At 48.3% G+C, this 18,145-nt stretch overlaps 1 protein-coding gene across 1 annotated transcript in view; it reads right to left on the bottom strand.

Annotated features, from left to right (window-relative positions):
* Positions 1–816: 816 nt before the first annotated feature.
* RTL1 (retrotransposon Gag like 1) overlaps positions 817–18,145 on the bottom strand; it is a 34,174-nt gene continuing 16,845 nt past the window's right edge. The window contains exon 2 of the mRNA XM_086939465.1: positions 817–957. Within this exon, the coding sequence (XP_086795591.1) occupies positions 817–957 (141 nt within the window). The remainder of the gene's footprint in view (positions 958–18,145) is intronic.

The raw sequence follows: 18,145 nt of genomic DNA on the forward strand, positions 1-18,145 counted from the left end.
CTGAACCTGGCCCTAAATGTAGAAAAGACACTGAAGGTTGTGAGAAGTTCTGCATCTGGGGACAAATACGTTCTAGTGTGATTGGATGATTTACAGCAAGATTTGAGCCTATTGGGTGGACAAGATTATCCCTAAGATTTTATAATCAGCCCCCAGAATAGCAATGGGGCTGCAGGAAGCAGCACTGGTGAGGTCCCTATTAGGTTTGGGGATGGTAACTAATAAGGATTCCCAGAGAAAAGATGGTTGCTCACCGAGCCAGAGGGCTTCTTTGTACATGGCGGCTAGTCGAGGTGCGAGGACCTCAGAGTAAGTACATGCTGTAATATTCTATAGAGAGTCCATCAGGGCCAGGGATATTGGTCCTGGCTAGGTCTCAACGGGGTGGTGAATGTTAGAAAATGTTCACCCTTCTGTCCATCATGTTTTTGTGTTGCTATAAGTCTTGAATTGCCTGTTTGATGTCCACTGGTGTTATGACTGCATTCAAAGTGTCCGGAGTAACAGTGATGATTCTCAGCAGGGGGAGGTGATTAAGGAATGGCTTGGCAGTCCCTTCTAGGTCTAGACAGGGTGCTTTGAAGATGTGGGAATAATAATTGTAGAATTCAATAAGGATATCATGCTGTGTGAGGAGTACCGCACCGGAAGAGGAATTTATTCAAGAATGGGGGACTCCCTTTGCTCCTGATGAATTAGCCAATCAAGAAGATGGCCTGACTTGTCACCTTCCATAAAGGTTCTGGCCGCTTATTCAATGAAATTAAAGCCCTATAAGACTGCAGCCTAATAGCATTTGGCTTCCTCTAGTGCGGATCAATGGGATAAATCCTGCTCAGCCTGATGCTCTAATAAAGGCAGACACTGTTCCACCTCAGTAATTTCTTTGTCCAGTTTGCGACAAATGCCGACTACTTCTTGAACACAAATTCTGTGGGTGACCACCTTGAAGGCATCCTATTCAAGAAATTTATCAGAGACAGTGCTGTCATTTTCAGTTAAGAAATTGTGGATATGAGAGCCCTTGGAGTCCCGGAATATGGAGTCTTCAACGCAATTGCAGGGTAAACGTCAAGCAGGAGCTGGGGTTTGAGGGTCTCTCCACTGCAAGTCCACAGTGTGGCATCATGGTCGGACACCCCCGGGCCCAAATAATCTGAAGCTTGAAAAGAGAACATAGTCTGTGGTCCAGGAGCCCAAATAAGTTGTGGGGTATGCAATAAAAAGAATACACGCAGTAGGTTGGGTTAAAGGTACTCCAAGAATCTGCTAGCGCCCAGTGCTTCAATCAATTCGAAAAACAGTTTGTCTGAGTGTAAGGAGGGGAGCGCAGTAAAGGTGGGTGGGAAAGTGAACAGGGAGTAAGTTGTAATAGGCCGCTACAGTTTAAGATGGGTCGCAGTTGGAGGGGAGCCCGCTACAGAGGTACCCACATGGGTGAGGGTGTGCCACGGCTGCAGATGGGCACCTGACCACTACAAGGCACCAGAGCCAGGGGCTTTGCCATAGATATCGAAGATCCAGGTGCCAGAGCGGGCAAGGATCCTCGGGTCCCAAGAGGCTACGCCTGCAGCAGATTAATGGGCTGCCATCGCGCCTCCTCGCCCAGTGGAGCAAATGACGGCAACGGCTGTACAAAGCATGAGGAGGTAACCTCTCCAATGCAGGGCTCAGCCGGGTTATAGAAGGCTACGGTTCCTATGGAATGCAGCAGCTGCTGGTGGAGGGAAAATTAGCAGGGAGTTGGTTTCAGTAGGCCGCTACTGGCCCAAGAGGGTCGTGGCCAGGAGGGGAGGCTTTCATGAAGGTGCTGCATGGGTAAAGGTGCGCTAAGACTGCAGGTTTTCACCCAGCTCTTATCAGTTACTGGAGCTGGGGTATCGTGCTGAGTAGATCACTGGCACAGGTGCCAGCGTTGTATCAGGCAAGAAGCCTCAGGTCCCAGGAGGCCACGCTTGCAGTAGAATAACGGGATGCCACTTCTTCCCCAGTGGTGCAGACCGGTAAGCATCTCCCCGTCGATGTGTGTTAGCTGCAGCAGTACAGAGCGGGGCAGCTGAATGTTGCAGCATACAGCACCATCTCCCTGGGTACATGGGTGTCAATGCCGGACCCCAGGGTGTGATTTAAGCAGTGGCGTAACAAAACATGAGGGGGCCCCCCTGCAAACTACATGGAGGGGGCCCCCCTCCCATTCTCCGTGCCAGTCTAGAGCTCTCAGGCCAGCGACCCGCCATACTGCAGAGGATGCGGGGCGATTGTTATGCCACTGTCACCAATACAGTTGTTATAAGTAACACTTACCTTGCATCCTTCTCCTCTCTGCTTTGCACCCTTCTCCCCCGCCGCCTTGCACCCTTCTCTACCCTGCATCCTTCTCCCCTCTGCCTTTCACCCTTTACCCCTCTGCCTTGCACCCATCTCCCCTTTGCCTTGTACCCTTCTCCCCTTTGCCTTGCACCCTTCTTCTCTCTTCCTTGCACCCTTCTCCCCTCTGCCATTCACCCTTCTCCCATCTGCCATGCACCCTTCTCCCCCTCCGCCTTGCACCCTTCTCTACCTTGCACCCTTCTCCTCTCTGCCTTGCACCCTTCTCCCCTCTGCCTTGCACCCTTCTCCCCTCTGCCTTGCACCCTTCTCCCCTCTGCCTTGCACCCTTCTCCCCTCCACCTTGCACCCTTCTCCCCTCCGCCTTGCACCCTTCTCCCCTCTGCCTTGCACCCTTCTCCCCTCCGCCTTGCACCCTTCTCCACTCTGCCTTGCACCCTTCTCCCCTCTACCTTGCACCCTTCTCCCCCTCCGCCTTGCACCCTTCTCTACCTTCCACCCTTCTCCTCTCTTCCTTGCACCCTTCTCCTCTTTGCCTTGCACCCTTCTCCTCTTTGCCTTGCACCCTTCTCTTCTCTGCCTTGCACACTTCTCCCCTCTGCCTTGCACCCTTCTCCCCTCTGCCTTGCACCCTTCTCCCCTCTACCTTTCACCCTTCTCCCCTCTGCCTTTCACCCTTCTCCCCTCTGCCTTTCACCCTTATCCCATCTGCCATGCACCCTTCTCCCCCTCTGCCTTGCACCCTTCTCTACCTTGCACCCTTCTCCTCTCTCCCTTGCACCCTTCTCCCCTCTGCCTTGCACCCTTCTCCCATCTGCCTTGCACCCTTCTCCCCTCTGCCTTGCACCCTTCTCCCCTTCACCTTGCACCCTTCTCCCCTCCGCCTTGCACTCTTCTCCCCTCCGCCTTGCACCCTTCTCCCCTCCGCCTTGCACCCTTCTCCTATCTGCCTTGCACCCTTCTCCCCTCCGCCTTGCACCCTTCTCCTCTCTACCTTGCACCCTTCTCCCCCTCCGCCTTGCACCCTTCTCTACCTTGCACCCTTCTCCTCTCTTCCTTGCACCCTTCTCCTCTTTGCCTTGCATCCTTCTCCTCTTTGCCTTGCACCCTTCTCTTCTCTGCCTTGCACCCTTCTCCTCTTTGCCTTGCACCCTTCTCCTCTTTGCCTTGCACCTTTCTCCTCTTTGCCTTGCACCCTTCTCCCCTCCGCCTTGCACCCTTCTCCTATCTGCCTTGCGCCCTTCTCCCCTCCGCCTTGCACCCTTCTCCCCTCCGCCTTGCACCCTTCTCCTCTCTACCTTGCACCCTTCTCCGCCTTGCACCCTTCTCTACCTTGCACCCTTCTCCTCTCTTCCTTGCACCCTTCTCCTCTCTTCCTTGCACCCTTCTCCTCTGTGCCTTGCACCCTTCTCTTCTCTGCCTTGCACCCTTCTCCTCTTTGCCCTGCACCCTTCTCCTCTCTGCCTTGCACCCTTCTCCTCTCTGCCTTGCACCCTTCTCCTCTCTGCCTTGCACCCTTCTCCCCTCTGCCTTGCACCCTTCTCCCCTCTACCTTGCACCCTTCTCCTCTCTGCCTTGCACCCTTCTCCCCTCTGCCTTTCACCCTTCTCCCATCTGCCATGCACCCTTCTCCCCTCCACCTTGCACCCTTCTCTACCTTGCACCCTTCTCCTCTCTGCCTTGCACCCTTCTCCCCTCTGCCTTGCACCCTTCTCCCCTCTGCCTTGCACCCTTCTCCCCTCCACCTTGCACCCTTCTCCCCTCCGCCTTGCACCCTTCTCCCCTCTGCCTTGCACCCTTCTCCCCTCCGCCTTGCACCCTTCTCCACTCTGCCTTGCACCCTTCTCCCCTCTACCTTGCACCCTTCTCCCCCTCCGCCTTGCACCCTTCTCTACCTTCCACCCTTCTCCTCTCTTCCTTGCACCCTTCTCCTCTTTGCCTTGCACTCTTCTCCTCTTTGCCTTGCACCCTTCTCCTCTCTGCCTTGCACACTTCTCCCCTCTGCCTTGCACCCTTCTCCCCTCTGCCTTTCACCCTTCTCCCCTCTACCTTTCACCCTTCTCCCCTCTGCCTTTCACCCTTCTCCCCTCTGCCTTTCACCCTTATCCCATCTGCCATGCACCCTTCTCCCCCTCTGCCTTGCACCCTTCTCTACCTTGCACCCTTCTCCTCTCTCCCTTGCACCCTTCTCCCCTCTGCCTTGCACCCTTCTCCCATCTGCCTTGCACCCTTCTCCCCTCTGCCTTGCACCCTTCTCCCCTTCACCTTGCACCCTTCTCCCCTCCACCTTGCACCCTTCTCCCCTCCGCCTTGCACTCTTCTCCCCTCCGCCTTGCACCCATCTCCCCTCCGCCTTGCACCCTTCTCCTATCTGCCTTGCACCCTTCTCCCCTCCGCCTTGCACCCTTCTCCTCTCTACCTTGCACCCTTCTCCCCCTCCGCCTTGCACCCTTCTCTACCTTGCACCCTTCTCCTCTCTTCCTTGCACCCTTCTCCTCTTTGCCTTGCACCCTTCTCCTCTTTGCCTTGCACCCTTCTCTTCTCTGCCTTGCACCCTTCTCTTCTCTGCCTTGCACCCTTCTCCTCTTTGCCTTGCACCCTTCTCCTCTTTGCCTTGCACCCTTCTCCTCTTTGCCTTGCACCCTTCTCCCCTCCGCCTTGCACCCTTCTCCTATCTGCCTTGCGCCCTTCTCCCCTCCGCCTTGCACCCTTCTCCCCTCCGCCTTGCACCCTTCTCCTCTCTACCTTGCACCCTTCTCCGCCTTGCACCCTTCTCTACCTTGCACCCTTCTCCTCTCTTCCTTGCACCCTTCTCCTCTTTGCCTTGCACCCTTCTCCTCTGTGCCTTGCACCCTTCTCTTCTCTGCCTTGCACCCTTCTCCTCTTTGCCCTGCACCCTTCTCCTCTCTGCCTTGCACCCTTCTCCCCTCCCCTTGCACCCTTCTCCTCTCTGCCTTGCACCCTTCTCCCCTCTACCTTGCACCCTTCTCTTCTCTGCCTTGCACCCTTCTCCCCTCTGCCTTGCACCCTTCTCCCCTCTGCCTTGCACCCTTCTCTACCATGCATTCTTCTCCCCCTATGCCTTGCACCCTTCTCCCCCTCTGCCTTGCACCCTTCTCGGACCCCCATTTCCCTCTCCCTGCGGACGCCCATGGTGTGTTCTAACAAGCGTGCTTACCTGAGGGCACCATTTTGCTGCCTTGTCCCTTCTCATGTGAGCTTTGCCCTGGAGAATACTCTGTCTGGGGGCCCCCACTCCCACCCTTGTCAGGGTCCCGAGCACTGCTCTGTGCTGTCTCTTGCTCTTGCTCTCTGAGGCCCCCACCCCATCCTTGTCCCTGTCTCTTCTCTTCTCTTGTGGGTGGGCCCCCATCCTTGTCCCTGTCTCTTCTTGTCCCTGTCTCTTCTCTTCTCTTGTGGGGTGGAGCCCCCACCCCACCCCATCCTTGTCCCTGTCTCTTCTCTTCTCTTGTGGGGTGGGCCCCCCACCCTCTCTTCTCTTCTCTTGTGGGGTGGGCCCCCCACCCCATCCTTGTCCCTGTCTCTTCTGCTCACTTGTGGGTGGGCCCCCCACCCCATCCTTGTCCCTGTCTCTTCTCAGATGGGGGCCTGTCCCTGTCTCTTCTCTTCTCTTCTCTTGTGGGGTGGGCCCCCCACCCCATCCTTGTCCCTGTCTCTTCTGCTCTCTTGTGGGTGGGCCCCCCACCCCATCCTTGTCCCTGTCTCTTCTCGGATGGGGGCCTGTCCCTTTCTCTTCTCTTCTCTTCTCTTGTGGGGTGGCCCCCCCACCCCATCCTTGTCCCTGTCTCTTCTCGGATGGGGGCCTGTCCCTGTCTCTTCTCTTCTCTTCTCTTGTGGGTGGGCCCCCCACCCCATCCTTGTCCCTGTCTCTTCTCGGATGGGGGCCTGTCCCTGTCTCTTCTCTTCTCTTCTCTTGTGGGGTGGGCCCCCCACCCCATCCTTGTCCCTGTCTCTTCTCTTGTGGGGTGAAGCCCCCACCCCATCCTTGTCCCTGTCTCTTCTCTGGGCTGGGGGAGGAGAGGAGAGAGTGGGGGCCTGGCTCTGTGCTGCCTCAGAGGAGCAGTGGAGACTGCTGTCTCTGGGGCCCCGTCCTTGTCCCGGGCCTGCCTCTGGCTCTGACTGAAGTGAAACAATGTATATTGATACTTTGTTTCTCTTCAGTCAGAGGGAGGGGGTGAGGGGCTCCGAGCAGGCTGGCAGACCTCTCTCACAGCTCTCAGAAGAGCTGAGGGGGCCGGGGCCCCTTCATTAACTGTGGAGAGTGAGGCCCCCCCGCACTGCGGGGTCTGCGGGGGCGTTTGTTACGCCCCTGACTGAGCCAAGGAGTTAAAGGTACGAAAGAGCAACAGTTGAGACCTGTTGGCCAAACGCAAATTAAACAACTCAACAACTTGCACTTGACAGTCAGAAAAATGTGGTCCATCCAGTAGGAAGTGGTGATCAAAGGCAGGCGACAGAATCAGCTCCCCCACTCCAGTTCAACCCACCTTTAAACGCAGCTCATCAAGCGAGGACAGAAACATAAGCTCCATACTATGACCTAGCCTAAAACCAAAGTGGTTACATCTAAGAAGGCCCTCTTCTTCCTATAGTCTTGAAATTGACCCAGAACTACCCTATCAAGTAGTTTTGCTTTAGAAAGAAGCAAATAAATGGACAGCAAGTTACTTAAATTATGTGGGTCCATTGACGATTTATTAAGGAAGGCTGTGACTGCAGCTACTTTTCATTCATTCATTCAGTTGCTGTTTGTGGGAAGCTATTTAGGTTGTCAGAGGGTCTTTATACACAAAACCCGTTTGCTTCAGGACCCCTGAAGAACAATGGGCCCGATTCACAAAGGTAAACTTACTCTTTTGGGTAAGTTTACTACTTTTCGGTATTCACAAAGGTAAACTTAAACCAAAAGTCTAACGTTACTACTTTTCAGTATTCACAAAGGTAAACTTAGACCAAAAGTCTAACTTTACGACCTTTCCCTATTCACAAAAGTGAGTTACTATTAGTAAAGTTAGGCTTTTGGTCTAAGTTTACCTTTGTAAATACCGAAAACAGGTAAAGTTAGACTTTTGGTCTAAATTTACCCTTCTGAATGCAGAAAGGTAGTAAGCTTACTCATAAGTGTAAATTCATCTTTGTGAAACAGGCCCGTTGTTTAGAAAGTGACCAAGGTGGTTTATTCTCTGCAATGAATTTTAAAGTATCTTGCAAGGAGAAATGTATAAGAGGATGGAACTGTGAATACCCGTGATTGGACGGGAAGGTATTTAACCCATTTTATCAATTTTCTCTCCAGCCTCAAAGCAGGTTGGAAATATCTTCTGACAGAAAAAGATTAATAACTCACCACAGAAAGTTTGTGAAGTCAGTTAAGTGGTTGTTGAGAGTTGGAAAATGGTTCAAATGTTCAATACTTCTAAACACTTCTTTCCCCTACATATTGGGCTGAAGTGATACGTTTGCTGAATTAATGTAATTTAACACTTTTTTATTGCTGCTACATGTTCTGAACAATTAGCCTTAATGGTTAATTTCTCATCTGGTGCATATTCGATTCTCCATTGCATCTACCTTGCAAATAACTCGTCTTATCTTCGCAATAGATTTATTAAGCCATTTGTTCTGATACTATTTGTGACAGGATTACTTCATCCAAAGTATTTTTGATGGGTTGAATAAATACCTGGAGCTTATCCTTATATGATGGGGATTGTGTCATCTGCATCTGGCCATACCAGTCCATTGGTGGAAAAATATGGTCAAGTGGATGATCTGCAACGTGAATATGCTGACACGTTTTGAATTCTAAATTGAGAAGGAACATATCATGCAGAAGAACAACAGGATGTGGGCTGGGGTCTACAACCCAATTTTACTATTCTTAATCACATTCTTAATACTAAGAATTAGATGGGGCAGACCGGGTCAATAGACTGGCATATAATTAAATCAGCAAAGAAGCAGGCTTTGCACTGAAGCACATAGGTCAACAGCATCGTTTCGAAATCTGGCTCAGTTTTAACTCAGAGGATTGCTTGAGATTTGATGTAGCAACAGAGTGAAAGGTGTAGCACATTTTCTGCATTTGGGGCTGCTCTCATTTCGAGTTTAGCAGATAGTTTACATCCAACGTAAACAGTATATACTCAGGAATGTACCGTCCTTTCTCACCTGAAGTGTGATAGGTGCAATGCACATGGTTTAAGGCTGCAACAGGGGCGAGAAACATGTCGCATATGAGTAATGCAAGACTATGAACATCTGCCATAAAGTAGCCATCTACCAGCTCACTCTGACCAAGAAGACTGAACACATGGCAATTGGAAGTTGGTGATTGTAGATTTCTAACAACGAGTACATTTCCCAGGTCAGGGCTGGTGCCAGAAGTCAAGCCAAGAAGGCTACTAAAATACACAGATTCTAAAATTAAAGGACAGCACTCTTCCACACCAGCAAATCCACTATACGAGATGGAGGTAAGGCAATTTCCAGTTCTAAGCAGTAACGAAGCTGGGAGATGTTGAAGGGCTGTGCAAAAAAGAATCCCATACAGCTGTGAAATAGCAAGCTGCTGGCAGGACTGTGACCAGGGTGCCAGGGACCCCAATGCAAGCATGGAAAAGGATCCCTCACCCAATGTTGAGTCGTAAAACATCCAAAACTGGTGTACACGGGGCCACCCACTGCCCTGCTCTCTGGTGACAATGCTATTACATATGGTAACTAGGTACTACTTTGTCAAAACCATTACATAAATCACAGCGTGGAAACCGAAGATATCCACAAGCATACTTAATTAATGACTGCAGAGCCTTGCACCGCAAAGACATCCGTTTCCTCCCACGCCAGTGGTAGAAGGCTTCCTCTGGCAGTCATTTGGGGGCACTGGTTAATAAGGAGAAACTTCCAACCACTCACCAAGACGACAAAACAAGTCCTGTGATGAAAACATCTTGCAACAACATCTTCTTAAGCATGATGAGAGAAGAAAGATGTTGATGAGTTCCTTTTAAGCTAGGGAATGTAGGATGGCTACAACAAATCCTAGATATGTACACTTGGTAATAAACAGCATGCTTTTTTCATTCACATACAGCTTCCTTAATACAGTATATCATAAGGTCAAGGAATGTTAATAAAATTCGGAACCAAATCAGCATTCAAAAATACTTCCATCATGAAAACACTTGGCAGACATAAACTAGTAGAACATGGACCTGATTTAGGCATGTGGCAGCCATCTGTCAGGGTGGTGGACAAAAATAACTGTACTCATCACCACTGGAGGTCATTCCTTCACCACCTTGGTTGGACTACCATCCACCATAAGGCCCGATCCCGATGCAGTGAAGAATGGCTCCAACCCTCGTTCGGAGCCATCCTAACTGAATCGGACCTGCCTGTTCCGATAGAGCCATTCCAATGGGCTTGGTTGGTACGGAATCCGAAACGGTTTTCTGGATGGCTTCCGACTGGCTCAGACAGCCCATCCACCATCCAGAAACCTTTCAGTACTCGCCAGGTCGGCTCTTTCTGGCACAGAAAGGCAGTGGGAAACTGCCTTGGGGGGCCCCCAGCAGGGCCTCCATGGGTGTGAGGCGGCCGAATGTTGACCTTGGGGGGCCTGCCACAGGGTGCAGGGATGAACTGCACCTCTGCACTTAACGTTGCAAGCATGCATTCCATTTGGAACTCATGCTCCCATTGTTAAGTATAGGATTGTATCCTACTTGCAGGTAAGGAACCGACGACAAGAGGTCATTTGGTTCCAGTTCCTGACCAATTTCAGATGGACTCCGGTCCGTTCCTGAGATCTCAGGCAGCCCAGTGGAGATCTCTGTGTCCTTAGACGAACTGCTATCACAGTGACTCCTCTGAAGGCACTGAATGTTTAGTGGTTCTGGATGCTGCACATCGAATGTTTTTTTCCCACATTTTGTTTTTGTCAAACAAAAAATAAATAACCCTGACACCCTTGGACATTTCTCTGGTGGTCCGAATGGCAAAAAAGTACCCCAGACCGTCTGTACGAAATGGGGTGAATGTCTGATGTACCTATTCCTTTGGCCCACCTGTGTAGGGCCTTTTCTATGGTAGAGCCAGTGGGGGCTTCCTACTCTGAGTAATGTGGACGGACCATCGGATTAGCAAACAAGTTATTCTCCCATGTTTGTGATGGAGTAACCTGTCCGCCAAACTCTAAATCATGCCCTGTGCTTGTTCTTCCATGTACTTATCCTTATGTAAACCGATATTTCAAAGTCTTACCTCCCCATTTGTTTGGTTTGCAATGCTTAAGTTGTAATTGTGTTCTTCTTGTGCACTATACATTGATCGTGTTCATTAGCATCACACAGAGTGAATCATAATGAGCACATGATTGTAAGGCAGCTCAAGAGACTCCATTATTGACTCACGTGGGCCTGCTACCTGCGAACCATTTAGTCGGTGATTATTCAATAAATGCAAACATTGATGAACCTCGGGGGCGTCGGATATTGCACTAATTCTGAGAATGAAAACTTGATTTCTTGATTGCTTTCATCGATTATAAAATCATTCGCACGCACTTAGCTTCCCACTTAGGGAAAACAGAAATGTTAACCATTGCTGAGATGGTAGAAAAGATTATTCAAATAAAGAATAAAAAGGATTACATGTTCACATTTTATACTCTTACACATGTCTGAATGTTCTCCCCAATATAAAAAAAACAGCAGAACACATTTTAATATTGAAATCCTTTTAAATAAACGTGTATAATATTTGGTGATCGTGGAAGTTTATGTTTTTAAATTAACATCCATGCCATTTGTAATACCTTGATTCTTTGTAGTTTTCTAATACCCCCGTGGGCATTGGAGGACTTCACATACAACAAAGTATGATTCAGTTTTTTTGTTTTTGGACACAGGGAGCTTAACTAACTAATTTGCCCAGAATCGCAGGATGCTGAGCCGACGCCAAGACTCGAACCAGGTTCCCAGGGGCATCTTAAATATTTGGGGACCCCTTGCAAAACATATTTCGGGGCTTTCTGTGTTCAGCAACTTTGTATTTCTAATTCATTTTCATCTAATTCAGGCTCATCGAATTGTACATTAAAATTTCAAAAACTGCAAAAGATGGAGACAAATGGTAGACAACTACTTATATAAAATCTGCACAAATTCACCCATACCCTTTAACACCCTCCTTTTCTTGACGCGACCATCAGCTGTTTTGATTCACATATAACACACAATGGGGCATCATGAGTCAACCCACTAAGACGTTATTGTCTCTTTGCCAACATTCTATGACCAACAGAGGTAGGATTTTTTTAAATTTCAAACATGCTAATTTGCATGACAGTGACATCACAGTAAAATACATCACAAAACCTTTAACATGACAATGAGATTAGAGGAAATGACTGCACAACACATTATTTGGGTGATGTGCTCTTTGATTCTGAGACCATCACTAAGAGGTGTGAAGGCTTGGCTAAACACTTAAAGATATTTCATTTTACACAATGGAAACATAGCAGTAGATGAGGACTGCAAGCCCCATCGAGTCTCACTATTTGCTGCCCCTTACTTATTTACCAGCTTTAACCTTGCCTTTTTCCAATACTATTTTTACCCAAGGCAGTGGTCTGTTGAGTGTACCCTTTTCAATCGTAGCATTACTTTCAAACTCTAGAAGTTCTCCAGCTTCAACCAACTTCACACAAGCATATTAATTCTATTGTCATTTGTGAGTTCTACCAAGAGAAAAGAAAAGAAGAGAAAGGAGTTAATAGTGAAATAGATAGAAAGAAGAAAGGAGTGAAAAAGGGTAAGGCGAGAAAGGTATTATAGAGCGGATGAGAAAAGAAGACAAAGAAGTAGAAGGGATAGAAGCAGGCAATGGGACAAAAGGAATGATAAACAAGCTTAAGGGAAAGAGAGATAGAAGGGTGGATGAGAGAGTATTAAACAGGGTAGCACTTAGGTGAAGAATCTTAGGCTATCCCAAATAAAGTGATGGTAAAGGAAGAGTGAGGGAAAAGATGGTAATCTTCAGTGAAAATATGGGAGGAAGAAAAGGTGGCTGAGGAATATATGAACTGGGAAAAGGAGGAGTGATCAGAAGACAAAGACAAAAATCAGATGGCAAAAGAAAAGCTTAAGAAGGTAGGCACCCAGATAGCCCTAGGGGTGAAAGAGTGTGCTTTACAAATGCTGATTGATTGATTGATTGATTGATTGATTGATTGATTGATAGAACGTGGCATCTAATTAAAAAGTGTAGGAAGGAGGATGTTGAAACATTGGGGGTCATTAGTATGGCTGGCGGACTTTGTCCGCCCTCCATAACCTCTGGAAACGAGACCGCCCGCTGAGGGTGCGGCCGTCCTGCACTCCCAATTAGGATGCGCCCGCCACACTGGCAGGCGCATGGCGCATTTGTGACATTGCGGCGGGCGGTGCTGAAAGCACCGCCCACCGCAATGCCACAAAGGCAGGTTGTGCCTTTCAATGCACAAGGTGACAGGCACCATACGGTGCCTGCCCTGTGTACATTGAAATGGTACACCCCATGTGCACCCGCCACCCACCAGAGTTCCTGGGGGCCCGCAACGGGCCCCCGTATGCAAACTCTGCATGCCTTTCCGTGGCGGCAATGCCACCATGGAAAGGCATGTTACTGCCCACATTGTAATATGGCTGGCAGTGTCTAACAGACACTGCCACCATATTGAACCCTTTTCCACCTGGTCGACTTATCGACCGGGCGGAAAAGCGGCGGACGGTCTTTCCATCCGCCGCGGAGCCCCCAGCCATCGTAATTTGGTGGGAGGTCTTTGCTGCAAGGATGGCGGGCGAATAGCCCCCGCCGGGCCGGCGGGGCAATCCGCCCGCCATCCTAATGAGGCCCTCTGTATTAAGGGAGAGTAAAGTGATGGAGAAAATAGAAGCATGAGGAGAAGAAGTGGAAAGACAAGCGAGACAAGGTGAAGGGGTCTAGTGACAAAGGGGAGAGGGAATCAAAGATTATCTATAGAGAAAGTGTGAAGAACTGAGCAGGAATGTGGTTGTCAAGAGTTTGAGGCCATAAGAGATTTCTTGGGGAAGGAGGGCATGCATATGTATTATGTTCATGGTGCTCTATATCTCAATTGTTAAGCGTACTGCTTTAGTTATGTTCCCAGTGCCTGTGCACTGAGCTCAGACCAGTATCTTCCTGCAACCTAGAAACCACTAATAAAGGACATTTCATCATAATGGTATGACACCAAAGTCATACCATAATGTCTGAGTATGTCTGGAATTCATATTGATAGCTGTGGTTTAGGAAAAACATCTCTTGTTCGCTCATTCATTCACTAACCCATCCCTGGTACCCTCACACTCACCCACTTGCCCACCAACAACCTGCATGCACTCAGCATTCTCATAGTTGCTTACATGTTCGCTGATATTTTTACTCAGTCAATACCCTCACACATAGCATGCACTTACAATACTGTTTCAAATCTGCAAATGTTCCCTCCTTAGGAGTTAAGAGAACGGTCCTGATCCATGTGCAAACCTGTGTTAGCACAGGGAACAAAAGTACAAGTTGTTTGATAATTATGACATTCTATGACCAACATAGGTAGGATTTTTTAAATTTCAAACATGCTAATTTGCATGACAATGACATCACAGTAAACGACATCACAAAACCTTTAACAAGTGAGATTAGAGGAAATGACTTCACAACACATTCTTTGGATGATTTGCTCTTTGATTCTGAGAACATCACCTCCACAGTTTTCTCCTGATAACTTCCGGCAGGTCAAACTTGCTGAAATTTATCAGGGGGAAATTCCCTTAAGAAAGGCAAACATTTGTAATTTGGTGTGTTAAAAATAATTCCACATGTTATGCCCGATTTTCCATGTAAAAACTCAGAATAGGAGTTACTTACCACACATGATAAATACCTCACCATGAGGTAATGGTATTTACCAAAGCCTTGATTCCGAGTTCGTCGTACACAAGGTGCTATTTATCACTCCTCATAAACAAAGAGCCCATGGTGTTCGTTATTTATGGGATGCAATAAATAATATCTATTACAAATCTTTGGGGCATAACGTGTATTTTGGTGCTTAGAGCATCAAAATACACATGGTACAACACATATGATTTTCTTTTCCCCTGCTATATTCTGGCAGGTTTGGTCTGCCTCAGTGTGAGGAACGGTGAAATATTAACTGCACCCAGGGTTTACCGAGTGTTCAGTTTCGACCCCTCTGCAAACATGAGTTTCCGCAGAGGTCGTGAAACTCCAGCCCACACTTATAATCAGTGCCCAAATGTGGGAAATATCCCATCCTATTACCACAAACTCACAATGAGGACCTTAGTATGTTGACGTTGCACTGGGATAACGTGCATTGTAATGCGCTAAAGGCAATGAATCTCCTTGTTACTCAGCAGTGAAAAGTTTGAAAAGAACTGTCTGTGTGCATGCAACCTTTTTCTACCAGCAGGGACGCTATGCTATTTACAGTGTATAGTGTCACTGAGGTTTTCTCCTCCATACTTTAAAAATACTAAGGCACCCAAATTGTCACATTAGTTTCTGAACCTGCTTAAAATAGTCTATTCATACTAGAAGGTCTTTCAGCACCACCTGTCCTATCCACACTTTAAGATTGTTGGTAACACTTTCTTTGACACTGTATGCCAAAGCATCATTTTCTTGTTATTTTGTTTTTGTATATAATAGTGATCAGTTCAATCTTGGGATTCACCTCAGCCACTCTCTATCACCGAAACTCACGTGCAATGTCTGCAGCAGGCATTATTTTCCCCTCACAAATTAAGTAGTCAAGCAACTCAAAACGTGTAAGTCAGTAAGTAGATTTTTTTGTTTTAGGTTAATTAAAACCATTACAAAATATACATTGATAGCTCATATCATCGGGTAAAAGATTGTAAGAAAAGTTTTAAAAACAAGAACACTTTGGTTAAAAAAGGTGATAGTGCTAAAACAGTTTGATGGGGAAGCGTGATCATAATATGGTGTCTTGGCCAATGTTCAGTTAATCTGGTCTGGGCCAGCTTCATGGTTTTTTAATTTCAGTTCCATAAGTTTCAGGAATTTGACCAGCTTCCCATTTAATGGCGGAAGACCTGGGTCAAAACAAGCAAGGACTGCTTGTCTGCGTGTGCGGATATTTTGTTCATTGAAGGCAGTTTTTAACAGAGCTACTCTTTCCTCTTTCAGTTTCAGGCAGGTGCATAATAGGTGTTCCAAATCTTCATTCTCTGCACCGCACAGTCTGCATTTAGTCCCAGAGTCCCTTCTCATCCATGGTTGTAAATGTGGAATAGCTGGTAGGATGCCTAGCCTATATTTTAAAAAGGCTTCTTTAGATTTCCTGCCATATCCCAGACCAAAGTATGCTTGTAACCCCGGCGATTTGTATGTAGACAGAGTCATCCAGGCGTGACGCCTTTGGGAAAAGGTAGCTTTGTCTTCTACATGCGATAGTTTTTTATGCACTTGTTTACAACATGCTTGAATTGCGCATGCGGCAATGGAGTTTCCCATAATTCTTTCAGGCTTGTGTCAGTCAGGGATTCCTCTAAAAATGTTTTCGCCGGTAGTTTGGAGGAGCTGCTTAAGTCTTGCCATAGCTGGTGGTTCAGTGTGTTTTCTGGCGAGTTCTTTATTTTCTGCCAGCACTTTATGTATGACCCTCTCCTTGCAAGCATTTGGCAGGTCAGTCCAAATTCTAACCGGATCTGAGCTTGTGAGGTGTAGGTTGGCAGGTTAAAGAGAAGTCAATAGGCCTTTGCAATGGTTATGTCCAGCAGTCTCGCGTCTATGCCTCTTAGAGCCTCACTGCCGTATGTGATGGGTGACTCTATTTTGACTTGCGCCACATGAAGTAGTGGGAGAAGAGTGGGACCATTCAGATTTAACTTAAGCTGTTCAAGCGTAGTAGCTATCAGCATCCCTTTCCTCTTGATTGCCTCTAGTTGGTTTGAGAAGCGGCCTCCTTTATCGACCAAGATTCCAAGATATTTATATTCTGAGCAATTTGCGACTAATTTTGTTCCAAGGAACCAAGTGTGCAGCTGTAGGGTTTCTGAGGCTCTCACTCAGTAAATAACATAAAGGAACTTCCTATGCTGCTGTTCTACAAATTGAGCCACCATTACGTTTAATCATTGTATAAACAGGCAGCTGCATCTAAACATTTTTAGGAACAATCTGCACTTTCAAATGAGAACACTTAGGGCCTGATTACAAGTCTAGCGGTCCTCGGATCGCCAGACTTGTGGTGGCACGAGGTTGGAGTATCCCCAAATACCAGCCCCACACATAAGAACAGGGAGACATTTACTCCTAAAAACCTCCACCATGGACACCACAGGCTTTGTGCCAATTTGTGAGGCTCAGATGTAAACGTAGCCAGCAGCATTAGCAAACCTTTGAGAGTTTTCATATCTATAAGGACCCCAGTTTCCCCTAGCATTAAAAACATGGCCAGATAAGAAAAATCCTGGATGGGTGCATTAGGGTGACCTTGTAGAAGCACACTCTTCATTTTCACAGATTTGGGGCCAAAAACATATTGAATGTTTTACAGCAATTCATAGCTAAGCCCAAGAACTCCATAAAGTTGACAATTTCCTCTAAAAATATGTTTAGGCTTATGTGTCCTCTGAAATAAAACACTGTCATCCCAGTGGAGTAACGCCTGGAATTTTTCTTGCCCACATATGGTACATATGCAGCACAAGAGGGTGCATCCTCAAGACTGTTAATGCACAATAAAAATAGTATAGGGGCCTATGTGCACCCTTGGCATTCACCGTTCTGCAACGTGAAGCTAGTAGGGCGCTCGCTGGCTTGGCCATACCTTAAAGGACATTGCGAGATCAAAGTGCAAGGCCCACATAAATTGGACAAGCCCTAAACCCACACCATACCCTTCAGCAAGGCCCACATCTGAGATCTTTCTGCACTATTGGAGGCACTCAACAGATTCATGAAGGCTAGGTAGATGATCGCATTGAAGCTCCGTCATGTTCCCCAGCATCGATCTGGCTGTCTCCGTTGAAATTACCTGGTAAAACGTTGCAGCATGAAGCATTTCATCCTCGTCTGAAGTAGCGGCTGTGGTGACCTCTTCATCTTGTAACATCGCCCGCAACACGCAGAAATGCGCTCCGAAGTCTGAAGCCTGCGACGCTGCCTGCCGGGGTCTCTGGTCCCCTGCCTATGTGACTGTGCTGGCAACACGCAAGAGACCCTATGGTGGACGCCAGGCTGCCGTGAGTTCATCACCAGAACCCCCCTCTACATGCCCTACCTCATGTGGCCCTCTCTGCGTGGTCCCCATTGTTAACCAGCATATATGAGGCTGGGCTCTGATCTGCCGATGCTCCCGTAGGCCCCTGGGGTGACAGGGTCCTTGGGCGTGCCAGGGAGACAGCCCCCCAGTTGTGCATGGGGGCAGCGGGGGGAATGACCGCCGGCAAATCTGCAGGCATTTGGCCACAAATCCATTGTCTGGCTTAAGCTGGGGTGATTGAGGCGTGGAGAGGAGAGCCTGCCACCGCCCTTGAGATGCTGATTAGTGGAAATGCCGCCACACAAATCCCCACTACAGCACTTGGCACCTGACAGTGTCAATCTGGGCCGGAGAGTGGGCCTGCCCTCAACCACGACGAGTACTGCTCAGCGGTTTTCCGGGATGTGGTGGTCCCTCCCTGTGCAGTACATGTGCTCTGCCTCTACCTACTCACCTGGCATGGCCTGT

Source organism: Lissotriton vulgaris, chromosome 9 (assembly GCF_964263255.1).
Source record: "Lissotriton vulgaris chromosome 9, aLisVul1.2, whole genome shotgun sequence".
Taxonomy (NCBI): domain Eukaryota; kingdom Metazoa; phylum Chordata; class Amphibia; order Caudata; family Salamandridae; genus Lissotriton; species Lissotriton vulgaris.